Source organism: Sycon ciliatum, chromosome 1, assembly GCF_964019385.1.
Source record: "Sycon ciliatum chromosome 1, ocSycCili1.1, whole genome shotgun sequence".
NCBI classification, from domain to species: domain Eukaryota; kingdom Metazoa; phylum Porifera; class Calcarea; order Leucosolenida; family Sycettidae; genus Sycon; species Sycon ciliatum.
In genome coordinates, this window is record NC_088643.1 from 61,024,918 (window position 1) to 61,041,260 (window position 16,343).

A 16,343-nucleotide genomic window follows, 5' to 3' on the forward strand; every position below is an offset into this window, starting at 1 on the left:
CATTTACCAAAGAAAACATTGGCGTCATCGTTCGCACGCCGTCCCAGCGCATCGCAGAAGGTAGGCAAGAGAATAACCCCTAGAACAATTGTAATCTGTGGCAACCAAAAATGCATAGTCACACACACACACACATACACACACATATATACACACACACGTGCACACACACACACATATACACACACACGTGCACACACACACACACACACACACACTACTTAGGTACATGTAAATCTAGTAGACACCAAGATAGCATTCTATAGAAACCTCAATCTCACAACTGCTCAATCTCACAACTGCTCAATCTCACAACTGCTCAATCTCACAACTGCTCAATCTCACAACTGCTCAATCTCACAACTGCCCAATCTCACAACTGCTCAATCTCACAACTGAGATATTGGGCCATTCACGCTACACCCAAAACGTGGAGTGTGCGATGTTTTGTCCGAATAGCCATGACAACACGGAATGTGGCGGGGAAATCGATCGCTGCATACGAAAACGTAGGCGACATATCCAAACCCCTGTATCGGGATGTGTCCTGTCGTTCCCAGCAGTTGGTGATTTGGTGTCCAAAAAAGCTGTATGCACAACAGTACGAACAGCGTGTACGTGCCTGTGCGAATGCACTTGCATTTTTGTGCACGCGCACATGTTGTCCAGGCGTCAGGGGCCCAGCCTCCCTGCCCATCCGACCCGCCACACACAACAACGAAACTGAACTGAGAGTTCTACATAATTTCTTGACAAGACGGAGACGGACAGACAAGAAGACCGGACACGACGAGGTAAACTGATAACTGAAGAAAAAGACTAACATTTATGGCAGCATACGAGCATGCGCGCAACAAAACACAACGTATGACAATGACGTAACCGTTACTTGGATCATGTACAAACTATACATGCAACCAAAACAAGTCAAAGCAGAACGCAAAACAAACCAAAATAAACGAAAGGACCACAACAAAAAGAGCCATGAAAAGTCTTTCTACCGATACACAACATATTCCCCACCAAAGACCTTTTCAGGGTTCTACGAGGACTGCGAACACTGTGCCCTACGAGTATACGCCGCAAGCGTACTAATCAAGCTAACTACAAGAGGCAACAAATAAACAAATAAACGATCGACACGCCAACAAAACTCCAACGAAAGGCAACGTCCGACCAGGGACAAACAAATCAAACTCAAACAAATCGAGCAAACCGAACTACCAAACTCGAACTAACAAACAACTCGAGCAAAACAAACTAATCAACAACTCGAGCAAACCGAACTACCAAACTCGAACTAACAAACAAATCGAGCAAACCAAACCACTCAAAACAAATCGAATCAAACTAGTCAACAAATCACAGCAGGAGCACCTTCTAAACTCCGCGTCACACTCACATGGGGTTATTTGCTCACGATGCGTTTTCCTTCGCACCGTCCTTGTCGTAGGAACCAGCCACTCATCGCAGACGTTTATCCGACTTCGTCTACCCTCAGCGCATTCAGCTCCAACGACTTCCGTCGCACCAACCTCCGAGTCGTCGTCTTCACCAGCCACCTCGCGGGACGTCCCTGCCCTCAGCGCATTCAACTCCGACGGACCAGCCACTCCTCGCAGATGTTCATCCATTTCATCTGCCCTCAGCGCATTCAGCTCCGACGAGCCAGCCACTCCTCGCAGACGTTTCCTCGCTCAGCGCCTTCAGCTCAGACGACGTCGTTTCGGTGATTTGTTCACGATGCGTTTTCCTTCGCACCGGAGTTCCTTCCAGTTCCTCATCTCCCTGACAATCCTGGCGTGATCGCCAAATTTTGTGCACGCGCACATGTTGTCCAGGCGTCAGGGGCCCAGCCTCCCTGCCCATCCGACCCGCCCAAAAAGAGCCATGAAAAGTCTTTCTACCGATACACAACATATATGTAAACAACTTCTGAAAGTACGTGGAATACCAAAACGTGGTGAGTTTTGCAACGTAGTATGAAGAGCCAGTCATCATGATTTTTTCAACATCTGTGTATGCGGCGGCATTCCGCCCCATATGTATCTCTCTCAGTTTCTGACACTGGCAAAAGGCATCTTCGACAAGTGGCAGCTCAAAAAGTCAATGTCTCTGAAACATAGTGGGTCAATGGCGAAACCAGTGGAACACCAGACAATTGCACCTCTTGAGGAGCCATAGAGAAGCGTCAGGATTTTTGGCTCTCTGTTAGGCACAACACAGCCAGCAATTGCTTCTTGACCTGGTTATCACAGACGCAGAGCATTGGATCTCAGACCTAGAAGTCCTAGATCCGCTATCAGACCACTGTCCCGTCAGCTTTAAATACCTCTCACCATGTTTGTTTGTTTGTTTATTTTATTTTACTTCACCAAGTGAACAGGCATTTCTGCCTTCTCACCCGGTTCGGAGACCTAGTTCCGACAAAATGATCAAGAGTATTCAGAAGAGTAAATGAAAATATATGTTTCGAAAAGAAAAAAGACCAAAGAACTACAAGTTACGCTATAATGTCCACTAGGGGTGGAGAGAGACAGACAGACAGAGGCAGACAGACAGACACACAGACACACACACAGAGAGAGAGTGTTGTGTCCCTCAGTCAAGTCATATTATTATGACTTCTCACGAGCATGCGCACTAGAGATGCATGCTCGTGTGAAGTCGGTTTTGGGTTGTTCGGGGGCAGTCTTCTCTTGCTGCAGCTGAGTCTGGTTGAAGATAATGACATTCCGAGTTCAGAGCAGTTCAGAGTGAGCCAGTTACGTGTGTGTGTAAACTGCATGATTAGATCATTGTATGGTCTAGGCAGGGACCATACAGAGAGAGAGAGAGAGAGAGAGAGAGAGAGAGAGAGAGAGAGAGAGAGAGAGAGAGAGAGAGAGAGAGAGAGAGAGAGAGAGAGAGAGAGAGAGAGAGAGAGAGAGAGAGAGAGAGAGAGAGAGAGAGAGAGAGAGAGAGAGAGAGAGAGAGAGAGAGAGAGAGAGAGAGAGAGAGAGAGAGAGAGAGAGAGAGAGAGAGAGAGAGAGAGAGAGAGAGAGAGAGAGAGAGAGAGAGAGAGAGAGAGAGAGAGAGAGAGAGAGAGAGAGAGAGAGAGAGAGAGAGAGAGAGAGAGAGAGGAAGAGAGAGAGTGACAGAGAGAGACAGAGACAGACAGAGACAGACAGAGACAGACAGACAGAGACAGACAGAGATGTTCGGATTGCACGCACGCTATCCTTCGTTTGTACGCAGTACGAATGTATCGGAGACACGTGATGTGAGTTTTCACCGTCGGAGACCCCATATGCAGAGTTGCACACTCTTGGGGGATTATATTCTTGGCATAATTCATCGATTACAAATTTGTTATGGTCTCAATTTTAACTCCAAGTATGACCAAGAGTACATAACCCCCCAGAGTGTGCAACTCCCACATACCCTGCTGTCCCGACAGAATTTCAAGTTGACGTCATTATTTATGACGCAATGCTCCTCGCACCAATGATTTACAACATGTGTACGGGTGTCGACGCATCACACGTTTTTCTTTGCAATAATTTGTACAGGATCGATCGGCTTCGGTCAACCACAGGTTCCGGATTCGTCTGATAATCCGTGTACAGTGCGCATTGCATCATCAAAATGACGTCAACTTGAAATTCTGTCGGGACAGCACCCATAGTGGAGTTGCACACTCTGGGGGGTTATGTACTCTTGGTATGACCCATTTATGGCCAAAAGCTAGAAGTACATCTACTGTAAAACATGTAGTTTTAGGTGCATTAACATTTTCTGTGTCATGGACCTGCCAGGTTTCAGGTGTAATGTAGAATTAGGGGGCGTTCGTTTTTGATCTACAGGTTTTGGTAGAAACTACTTCTTTCAGTAGAGGTGTTCTACTTTCCTCTACCGGCTCTTCAGTGACCAGGGAAAAGTTGGTAGAAGCCGGTAGAAGTTGGTAGAGGTACAGAATGTCCAGCAAAATCAACGAGTTGTACACAACTCCATACAGGAGAGAAGCAGTTCACGTACACATCGTGAAAAGCTACTAAATCCGGTAGAACAGCGTTCGTGCTCTTACCTCTTACCTTTGATGATGCAATGCGCACTGTACCTCTATCGGTAGAGTGACTCTACTCTACTCTACTCTACTCTACCAGGTAACTTAAAACGAACGCAGCCTAAGGTGACTAGTTTTCCCGTCACGTACATGTACAGTGCATATGCTAGTAAGTGCCTTTTAGGTGTAATTTAAATTTAGGCGGCTGGTTTCTCTACCGAAATCACCGAAATTATAGTTACACCGAAAATAACTTTTTTCACAGTATTTATAAATAGACTGTAGTAACACACCTCTTTGGGCGGTCGGATAACCGAGGTAGGACTGTAGATCAATTATTTCTTCATCGGTATTCAAGGGAATAATCGCTCCTGGAAATCGTTGTCCCATACACCAGGCAAGACCAAAATAAAATCGAGGTTCCTGGGCAGGATCCATGTGAAATTGGTGCGGGCGGGAGAATTTTGTATGTTTTATTTTGCCTATGTACGTATGTATGGCATGCTGAACTTTTTTTACAGTAATATCTGTTAGTTTTATTAACTTTTTTTACAGACAACAGGTACGCGGTTTACCCGTACATTTTTTGTGTACTTCGGCCAACGACAGGTCGACAGCCCTGAGGCCGAGTCGTATATCAGAGAGTCGTACAAGCCCGGGTTTGTGTGACAGTGCATAACTCCATGTCACAGACGTACTCGCACGATCAGTACTGCACTATATGAACTGTTAGAAAAATTGCCTTGGCCTCGATTTTTGGTGCGGGAGGGTCCAGGAATCTCTAATTTGTTTCGGTCACACCTCACTAAAAAATTCATCCATAGCAATACAACTTACCATGGTCGACGACGCCATGATGTGAACAGTTCCCGACCCCATGACGTGAACAGTTCCAGTGCAGAAGAAGGATTGCTGGGCACGTAATACCTTGTGTATTCACAGCGGTTCACAAACGACAAAGAGACAAAAACCGGGAAAAGTAAGAATCATGCTGTCATAACAGGACAAGAGAGCTGTTCAGTGACTCGTTACAAACTCGTACGCGAAACGGAACCAATTTCATTTCATGTATAAATTGTGTAATGCTCAAAAGAGGCTCAGTGACTCGCGAACAAAGTGCGCTCTGATTGCTATAGCGACACGATGGCAACTGAAGCAACACCAAGACAGCAACAAAAAATACGGACTGACAATTGTACAGGTACAATGAAACCTGTAACTAAAGACCACCGTGACTAGTGACCAGCCTGGTACTACCGACCACCGTGACTAGCGACCAGCCTGGTACTACCGACCACTTTGCTACTCTCACATACTGATCGATCTCTCTCTCTCTCTCTCCCTCCCCCCCCCCCTCTCTCTCTCACTCTCTCTCTCTCTCTCTCTCTCTCACTCTCCCTTTCTTTCTCTGTGTCTCTATCTGTCTGTCTGTCTGTCTCTGTCTGTCTGTCTCTCTATCTGTCTCTCTTTCTCTTTCTCATTCTCTCTCTCTCTCTCTCTCTCTCACACACACACACACACACACACACACACACACACACGCGCGCGCGCGCGCGCGCACGTGCACACACACACACACTCATTTTCTCCCTGTTTTCTTTTGTTCTCTCTGTCATAATTACTATATCTACGACCCAAGCTGGATTTTCATTCCTTCCGCACACATCTACTACTATGTCCATGATCATTAATCATCTTCTCCATCCTTTTTTCATTAAATTTTCTGCATACTCTGTGTCCATACTCCGTAAAATTCAAGCTCCTTGTGATTCAAACAATCGACGAGGAGACAATAGTCGTAAAATGGCAATAAATAAGATAAATTGTGCACTCATAACAACAGCAAAAATGAAGAAAGTCAAGTTCCATAACGTTTTCTTGTGACTGTCATCAGTGGAACGCCGTCACATAAAAATGTGTCCTTGTGATTCAATCATTTTATCCGCTTTCATAATTACCGTAAAATCCCGCCAGAGCGCCCCGTCTCTCCCATCCGCCCCTCCCTAGGCGCTGACTTCTTGTCAGGGACGTGATTGATTGTATCCTCGTATGACTCTGTTGCAGTCCGTGATGCCGTACTGTACTGCAGACGCGTGCTCAACCCCGTTGGAAATGTACGCAACAGTGCCCACCCTCTTGACCAGGGATTGCACAAACCCTGCGTTTTGTCGGGTCTGTACGACTCGTGGCTCTTGACCTTTGGTCTGTGTACGAGATGCACGAACAGATTTTGTAGGGTGAGTACTTTTTCATGTAGCACTGCATGCGGCAAGTAGGACTCGCCCATCCGCCCCTCCCCCACTTGAAGCGTCGAGGAGGTAGGGGCGCTCTGGCGGGATTTTACGGTATAACCTTCTGCATGATTTTCATCATTTTATACATACATTTTCATTTACTCTTCATCATTCTGTCGGAACTAGGTCTCCGGACCTGGTGAGAAGGCAGAAATGCCTGATCACTTGGTGAAGTAAAATAAAATAAACAAACAAACAAACAATGTGCATGTGTTTTGCATGCATAGTTCAAGTCAAAATCCATGCATAGCAACTACACCGCTGCACTGCGGCTACAACGTGCAATGACCAGCACGCGTGGAGTTATGGTGTTTTACGTCAACCATGACGGCTACAATGGCCAACCAGACCACAACGAAGTTGGGGCCAAAGAGAAAGTTTATTTCTTTCGCGCGAAAATATTATACAGAGGCTATTTCTACGAAAAATGATTTATATATACACAAATGCATGTACAAGGTCACCACCTTGTCTGACGCTGCCGAACCAAATCATACCTCGTGGAAAGTGCACAAGGAAAGATGAGGTCAATAACAGACAGCAGGCAATGAGAGAACGGTTGGACCAACAACAAAACAAACAACGAAAGCCGGAATATTTCAGAACACGATGCATCCATGGCATGATGTGCTTTGGATTTGCACAATTTTGTTTTCCCGCGGCTGTGCCAGAAATGGCTGAAAGTGGCTGAATCGGACTCAGGCGCTCCATTCAGCGCCTTGAAAACGACTGACTGCTGAAACGGCTGAAGCCAAAAACTTAGCCGTTTCTGTAGCAACGATGACGTCAAAAAGCGCTTTTTCCGCTGAATGGCGTTTGGTGTGACCGCTGCCTAAAGCGGGATTCACAGAAGCTTTTTTGCGATGCGACACGCGATGCGACTGCCGCGAAACCGGGAAATCCCCAAATCGCAGCCATCTCGCACCCCACGCAACTACTGCAACTGGGCCATCGCAGAAGTTGAGCTTGGCTCAACTTTTGCGATTCGACAAGCGATTTGGCATACGATTTTGACCTTTTCTACAGCAAAGTTGGACAAAGGTTCAAGAGTTGCCTATAAATTTGTACAAGTTGTACCAAACCGCGCGAATATCATGTTGACGTACCCAAATCAGCAAGACTTTGTCGCATCATTGACCTCTTCTGTGAATGGTATTTCGCGGGTTCGCATCGCACGCGTCCATCGCAGATCCCGTCGCATCGCAAAAAGCTTCTGTGAATCCCGCTTTAAGGCCGATTCACAATACAACTTTCTGCGACGCGACAAGCGACTTGCGACACATGCGACGAGCTGCGACAGCGACACACGGTTCACAATATTCTTCATGTTTGCGACATCCTCATGCACAAGTAGTACTATGCACGTGCACTGCACATGCACCCAGGGTCGAAACTGTACTCCATTTGTGTATGTCGCGTGTCGCATGTCGCCAAAGTTGAACTTTCTTCAACTTCTGCGACAGGTGCATTGCGACAGCTCGCGACAGGCAGTTTCTTGTCGCAACTGTCGCAAATCGCGTGTCGCGTCGCAGAAAGTTGTATTGTGAATCGGCCTTTAGTTTTATTTTGTGAGCACGAAAGTACGTCGTTGTTTTGAACTTTTCGTGTGAGGAACAACACGATGATGATTGCGTGTGCAGAAAACAGTACACCTCCGGCCAGCAATAACACCACCAGCCCGAGCCCCAAAGGAAAGCAATGTAACAACGTGAGGGCGATTCATCTGATGACGATATTGCTGAAGACGCAGATGACCGCGGCAAGCTCAGACGTCTTTCATTTCAGAGCCGCGTGGGCAACACCGCCACATTCCATACAACGAAATCATTTAAAAGTACGAGGTATGCGTGTCACACTAACAGCCAAAAACAAACATCCTTTCACTCCTTCGTAATCACAAACAAACAAAGAGCTGGAGCGTCGCGCGGAGGAAGTACCAGTAGAGAGGTTAAGTTACACGTTTTTTGCCCTTTTTCAAAACGCGGTGCAAATCTCACGTTACGTGTAATTTTTAGAGGTTAACACGTGCGACGTGACGTGAAATTTTGCCTGGCAGGATTCGGGTTTAGTTCGCACAAGTATCAAATCTTCCAACAAACTCGATAAAACTCGATAAAATTCCGGAAACTCACACAAATTCGGTCGGAATAACCAAGCGAAACTTCCAAAAACTCACGTCATGAACTTACGTGCGGGACAGTCAACTCACGTAAAACACGTCAAATTTTACGTGAGTTTTTTCACTTTTTGACGTAAAAGTTCACGGACGTAAGACTTTTACGTGAACTTAACCGGTACGACAAAATGCTGTCGACTTCTAGTTCTGTTTGTTTTCTCCCTTTTTGGCATTCTCATTGCATACAACGACTGGTTACGTACATGCACATAATTATCTGATTTCAGAAGAAGGCACACGTGCACCGAAAACAGTTTTCTTACATGACACGTGATCGTTGCCGGGGCCATGGCCAATAGGCGATCTTCCCGCCGCGGGCATAATCAGGCCACCAGGACCGTTTGACGTCATTTCGGGAATGTTCGGACCGTTTGACGTCATTTCGGGAATAATTTTTCGACCTTTCGACCTTTCCACCTTTGACCTTCCCTAATATGTTGCTTCGCGCTGTAAGAAATCAAATCAAGCACGCTCTGTCTGTCATGATGGCTGAATCTTGCCCTTGCCTGCAGCCCTCGGGCCTACGGCCCTTGGGCTGCAGGCTCGGGCAAGATTCAGCCATCATGACCTCCCGAGCGTGCTTGATTACATACGTACAATGCACATGGCCGCGGGCTGGACTTCGCTTTTTTGGTTACTTTTTGCCGACGAATGACACACGTGGAGGTCAAGTCCGGCGTGACGTCACTCAGTACTTCCGGACAATTAATTTTGGGCACCTCCTCTTCAAGTATCACCCACCTCTAGGCCTCGACCAAATATGCTTGCGCATATTTCCGCATATTTTGTGAGACAGTTCATGTGTGGCATATTGAGCGACAAAGGGAATATTGGAATGGAGCCAGCATATAATTCAAATATTCTGAAGAAAATGAGGACAAAACGTATATACCGTATTATCTCTAATATAAGCACAGTCTCCAATAATAGCACGTCTCCAATAATAGAACACCTTGGGGCGGCATTCAAAAAATAATGTGCTCAGTCTCCATTATAAGCACACTGTGTAAATTCATTATCTGTACCGGCGAAAAAACCCTGAAATGTGTGTGTCTGACATATAAATTTGGCATATAAATTTGGCATGGCAACATGCCTCTGAAATGAGGTTGAAATAATAATGGAACAGTCTCCAATAAAGGAACGTCTCCATTAAAAGCACGGGGCGGAGGTACATTGAAAAAATAAAGGACCGTGCTTATATTAGAGATAATACGGTATATACCGTAAAGTCCGGAGCAAACGCCCACTTCGCTGCAAACGCCCACCCCAGCTCGATTGTACTATTTTCGCAATGCAGGGCACAGGTACGTCGTCCTGAGGACAAGAATGGTGTACAGAAAGTTCGATTTCGTACGAGTAGACATGAAAAGCCTACGAACTGCCTATGGCAAGGACTATAGCAAAAGAACTATCGCTATAGCTCAACATCAAATTCCCGCGGACAAAATGCACTAACCTCGCCAAGAAGGGACCAACTGCATTCAATCCTTTCGCAGTCGTTCTTGGAAGCGATTGTTTTTTTCGCCATGCCAAGACGCCACAAGTTCGACGTGGAGTTTAAATGCAGTGCTGTAGAATGGCACCGCCTGCACGGCGAAAATGCTATCTCACGTTGCAAGAAGGCAAAATCTCTTCCAGATTGCATAGCCGAAAGAGCATTACAATCGTTCTCGTTTTCGGGTTGCCGAGGGAATTCTACAAATTTGTCCCTGGACATAAATTATATTATAGGCTCTGTGCAGCTCCGACCGGCGGTAACTGCGAACTTCACAGTCAAAGGCAAGGCAAAGGTTATTCATGGTGACTGAAGCTGAGAAGCAAGAAAGTTATCCATGAACGTTTACAGATCGAAAGTAACTAACTTGCTTTGACACCGCTCGAGTGGATTGCGACACTTTCAGTTGAGCCGTAGACTCCGGCCAACAGTGCAGTCTCTATCGATCTATGAGCTTCCAAACTCTAGCCTCTACTACTAGTATCTACTCGGCTCTAGCTTTGTGCCATAGTTTACCATGTTTACCATAGCAGTAGTCACTTTTCGCTACGGTGTGAAGTGAACTTTCAAGTCCGTCCCGTAACGTACCCGTAGGGTCAGGCCAAAAGTTCAAGTCTCAGCGCGTAGATCTACAGGCCAGCAGATCTTGCAAAAATGGGGTGGGCGTTTGCTCCGGACTTTCCGGTAGTTTGAGCACTCTGGCAAGGTACGTTCGGGCCTGATTGGAAATTTTTATTTCCATTGCTTTCAGGTTCGGCCTCATTCTCTCTGTGCTGCGCTGATGAGTTCAAAAAGAACGAAACAGCATGCTGTCCGCAGATTGAGTATATATATATATATAATATATACAATGGAAGCGGTCCTCACCAAGAAAACGCAATCCGTTGCTACTCCGAGTTTCCGGATTGTGTTTTCTTGGTGAGGACCGCTTCCATTGTGTACTAGCTCCAGTGCACCCCAGCGCTGTTGAGCCCTCTTTGCGGTGGACGGGACCACTTCCCCCTATATATATATATACAACTTGTCAGTTTGAGCACTCTGGCAAGGTACGTTCGGGCCTGATTGGAAATTTTTATTTTCATTGCTATCAGGTTCGGCCTCATTTTCTCTGTGCTGCGCTGATGAGTTCTAAAAGAACGAAACAGCACGCTGTCCGCAGATTGAGTATTTCGCTCGTGCTCTTGTAGCAGTTGAGCACTCTTGCGTGGGGTAGTGCCTTTGCTGTTTGCGTTATGCAGAGCTCACTGACTTGTCAGTTTGAGCACTCTGGCAAGGTACGTTCGGGCCTGATTGGAAATTTTTATTTTCATTGCTATCAGGTTCGGCCTCATTTTCTCTGTGCTGCGCTGATGAGTTCAAAAAGAACGAAACAGCATGCTGTCCGCAGATTGAGTAATACTTAGTAAGACTATGCCTGCAGAAAAAGTGCTCAACATCCAATTTCTTGGGGGGAGCAATGACACATGTCAACAAACAATGGATCACTCGTAATATTTCGCTACTCCGAGTTTCATGCACTGTGTGCAATCATCAGGCAAACAATATTCAAGAATATTGTTTGCCTGATGATTGCACACAGTGCATGAAACTCGGAGTATATTGTTTGCCTGATGATTGCACACAGTGCATGAAACTCGGAGTAGCGAAATATTACGAGTGATCCATTGTTTGTTGACATGTATATATATATAATATATAAATTATTGAAGTTGGTTGCTCCAACATTACCGCCGAAGTCGCAACTTCTAAGTTCATATAAATTATTATGGACAAAATTCGTTCAGAAATGCCTTTTATGGATGAATTTGGAATGGTTGAGGCGTTTGCTACATTTCCCCATGGATGAACACTATCGCTACGGTTGCTGGGGACACACCCCAGCCATACTATTCGGCATGTGTTTTGATTTGCACCATAAGCATGATAGCCGGGTTGTAATTTTACAGAAATGATCTACACTTTCTGCTTATGTCGAGCATATGTTGGCATACATGTATTTTGGCATATCTTGCTAAGCCTTTGGCATAATTATTATGGACGTTTTCCCTGATATGCGACGAGCATAATATGCTCTCTTTTTTTAGCATATTTGGTCGAGGCCTACCCACTTCTCTAATCCAGCACTTTATAAACCAGCACCCTCGATAAACCAGCACAATTTTCAGTAGCCAAAATGTCCTCTTCATGCACATTGCAGCAGTAAATCCAATTTGTTAATCCAGCACCCTCCCTAATCCACCAGATTTCCGTGGCACAAATGGTGCCGGATTATAGAGGGACCACTGTACTATATACAAATAATAATATAGAAGACTAACAAGTGGAACTGAGAGCAAGACAACAGAAAAGTAAAACAGTGCTACACATTACTCACCGTCAAAGATGGCACGACAAAATCTCCTTCAATTCAGCCTTGAAAGACAACAACCGCGTATGCAACCTTCCCTCTAGACAGTGTGAAGGAAATGAGGTACATGTACCATAAAATCCCGCAAGAGCTCTCTCTCATGTGCATGCGACTTCTTGTCAGGGAAGTGATAAGCAGGGAGTAGTACAATACTGTACTACGCTGATAAGTATCCTCGTATGACTCTGTGAAGTGCTATAGTGACTTCCGAGTTTTTTTGAATGTTGACGTAGGTACGCGTTTCTCGAGCTCTGTAGTCTTCAGTGGATTTTCCAACTCCAACGTGCCTCTCCTGCAAACCAGCCGATGCAGAGTGCCACTTGTTGCCGGTGCAACGGCAACGGCACCTGTGTTCGGTGCGATTGCACGAAGGAGGGTCGGAAGTGTCGGAATTGTATCCCCTCGAAGAAGAACAAATGCCGGAACGGCTCCCCGACATCCCAACCGTCTTCTCAACCGTCGTCGACGACTACAGCTACCGTACCCGTAGGAACTGCACGAAACTCTGTTCGTGATACGGTAACGGACCACACTGTCAGCAGGACGTCGACAAGCTCCGACAACAGAGCAACCGCAGTTTCCGATACGACACTAGACTCCGTACCCGTACCAAACGTCTCGAATGTGCACGAGCCAGTAGTCACCGAGAGTGCAGCCGCAGTACTCACCACCACCCTACTTGCAGAGTGCAGAGACGGTCGTCACGGACCACCTCGCACAGCCCGGTCGAGCTCGCCTCCCGGTGCCAGTACTAGCAGTAGCACTGTAGTACCCGTACAGGTGCCGAACTCGCCTGACACCAATGGCAGTGCTGATGTCGAACCTGCCAGCCAAGCGCCTGAGCCAGCGGACGCGGAGCGTGCCACCGTGACCGTAGTGGACCTAGTTGACCTACCAGCGAGTGGGGACGTAGATCCACACGATGTCCGACTGCTAGCCACACTCAACATGTCCCAAGCAACAATGGACGTCGCTGATCCTGTTATCCCGGACCTGCCACCCCATCCTCCCCTGCGGGACCCCACACTCGGAATGGGAGATCTGGACGGTCCCACGTTTTCCAACCGGATATCCGAGGCGTACGAGAAGGTAGTTCATTTTGCCCCAAACCTGTTGGACGTACCAATGGGCAGCACGGGCCGAACCTTTATCCGTATGCTGAGTTCACACTTCCACGCCTTTGGTAACAACTCCTCAGGTGCAGCTGACTACGCCCTGAAAACGGCGATGGTAATGCAGCAGTTGCTCCTTCAGAAACCTGGCGGGACCGTAGCGGCAGCAGCTCACAAGGTTTGCATCGAGCGCCGCATTGCCTCGTGGAATTCCGGAGACGTACAGGTGCTACTCCAAGAATCCGTGACTATCCAAGACCAGATCGTCAAGGCCCGCAGGCGAAACGCACGGCACGAGGGACACACGGTCGACCCGGCACGCAGATTTGCGTCTGACATTGAGCGTGGCAGGCTCTCGGCAGCCACTCGTCAACTCTCCCCCGACATGGGTGGTGGAGTTCTTGATCTTGACGACACCATTGGAGAAACGACCGTGCTTGATGTGCTGCGCAGTAAGCACCCACAGGGCGAGGCAGTCACAGCAGCGGCTCTCCTCCCAGGGCAACCCCCAGCACAGCCCCACCCAGTGCTCTTCACCAAGCTGGACAGGACCGCTGTGCGCCAAGCTGCACTGCATACCACCGGTTCTGCAGGGCCGTCTGGGATGGACGCAGATGGCTGGAGGCGTATGTGCACAGCGTTTGGGGACATTTCAGACGACCTATGTGATGCTCTCGCCAGCTGTGCCCGGCGAATCGCCACTCAGTACGTCAACCCAGCATCGATGGAAGCCTACACGGCATGCCGGCTTATCCCTCTAGATAAGAAACCGGGTGTGCGCCCAATAGGCATCGGCGAAACCGTCCGTCGTATCATCGGCAAGGCTATTCTGAGCGTGGCGGGGGACTCTGTTCGTGAGGCGACAGGGTCACTGCAGATGTGCGGAGGCCAGGAATGTGGCATTGAGGCGGCCATTCACGCCATGCACGACACGTTCCATGAAGAAGACGTTGACGCTGTGCTTATGGCAGATGCATCCAATGCGTTCAATCGCCTTAACAGAGAAGCATGTATGCGCAACGTAGCGCACCTCTGTCCAGCCATCACACCCGCTATCGTAAACTGCTACCGTCAGCCGGCCCGCCTATTCGTGGACGGGGAGTGCCTCCTATCGCGAGAAGGCACAACGTAGGGAGATCCTCTTGCTATGCCGATGTACGCTTTGGGGGTACTCCCCCTGGTGCGCAGAGTGGCAACCCCAGGAACACGCCAGAGCTGGTATGCGGATGACTCGTCCGCGGGTGGCGGGCTCAACCCTCTCCGCCAGTGGTGGGACCGACTCGTCGGGGATGGGCCGGCGTTCGGGTATTTCATTAACCCCAGCAAGTCCGTCCTCGTCGTCAAGCGGGACAAGCTAGAGGCAGCCGAGACCATCTTCGCCGGCACGGGTGTGTCTATCACCACTGACGGGTGCCGTCACCTTGGATCAGCCATCGGAACTGATCAGTTTGTGCAGGAGTTTGTGGCTTCCAAGGTGGCCACCTGGTCGCAGGAGCTGTGCAAGCTGACAGATTTCGCCCGGTCACAGCCTCAAGCAGCTTACTCTGCACTGGTGAACAGCCTCCAACACCGGTGGTCCTTCCTGTGTCGGGTTCTCGATGGTGCTGCAGAACAGCTGGCACCCCTGGAGGACATCATCCACCGCCGCCTAATCCCTGCCATTAGTGGACGGACGGCGCCCAGTGAAGCTGAACGCATTTTGCTCACTTTCCCCTGCCGGCATGGAGGCCTCGGCGTGGCCAACCCTGCCACTTTTGGCTCACAGTACGGCACCTCCAGGCTAATCACCACTGCGCTGTACGACAAGATCATGGCGCAAGAAGAGCACCTCGATGATGCTCTTGCCTGTGTCCGCAGGGCCAAGAGTCAGGCTCGCTCTGAGGCCAGAAAGGCAATGAAGATAGCTGCCGATACGTTCCGCACCGAACACAGCGAACTCGATCTCGCTATCAGTCTGGCAGAGGAGAAGGGAGTATCAAGCTGGCTTACCTGCCGACCCATCGCTCGCCATGGCTTCGCTTTGTCGAAGGGGGAATTCCGGGATGGCCTCTGCCTCCGTTACGGTTGGACGCCTTCTCGCCTGCCCACCACCTGTGTTTGCGAGAAGGCATTCACCACTGCTCACGCCTTGTCCTGTCCTTTCGGTGGGTTCCCCTCGATCCGCCACAACGAGGTGCGCGACATACTGGCAAGCTCATTGAAGGGTGTCGCCCACAACGTCGCAGTGGAGCCACATCTCCAACCCCTGACTGGGGAGCAGTTTCAGCTCCGGTCAGCATCAACCGAGGATCAAGCTCGTTTGGATGTGGTGGCCAGTGGAGTTTGGGGGGGTCGGTTCCAACGCACTTTTATTGATGTACGGGTGTTCAACCCTTATGCGTCTTCGAACCGCACCTCCTCTCTCTCTGGCTGCTACCGGCACCATGAGCAAGAGAAACGGCGTCGATATGATCGGAGAGTCCGAGAAGTGGAGCGATCCACTTTTCTCCCCTTTGTGCTCTCTTCCACCGGAGGATGCGGCAAGGGTGCCGCTGCACTGGTGAGCCGGATTGCACATCTCCAGTCGCTACGTGGGAGGGAGGCGTATTCTGTGCTAATTGCCCACCTCCGCTGCAGGCTGTCTTTCGCCCTGCTGCATTCGAGTGTCATGTGTCTGCGTGGGGCTCGCCGAGTTTGGCAGCCTCCAATGGATGGCTGTGCCTCCCTGGCTGTCGTGGAGGCTAGGATGTCCCGTTGAGCCTTGCCCCGTGATTGTGCGGACTATGCTATGCTTCTCTTGCTGTCTGATCACATGCGACGTCATCATTATGT

The 16,343-nt window shown here is 48.7% G+C and overlaps 1 protein-coding gene across 1 annotated transcript in view; it reads right to left on the reverse strand.

Moving 5' to 3' along the window:
* LOC135807052 (uncharacterized) overlaps window positions 1-10,354 on the reverse strand; it is a 42,048-nt gene extending 31,694 nt beyond the window's left edge. The window contains exons 1-3 of the mRNA XM_065321135.1: window positions 9,975-10,354; window positions 4,883-4,972; window positions 8-95 (exon numbers count right to left, since the gene is read on the reverse strand). Of these exons, the coding sequence (XP_065177207.1) occupies window positions 8-95; window positions 4,883-4,972; window positions 9,975-10,235 (439 nt within the window). The 5' untranslated portion in view covers window positions 10,236-10,354. The remainder of the gene's footprint in view (window positions 1-7; window positions 96-4,882; window positions 4,973-9,974) is intronic.
* Window positions 10,355-16,343: the final 5,989 nt, after the last annotated feature.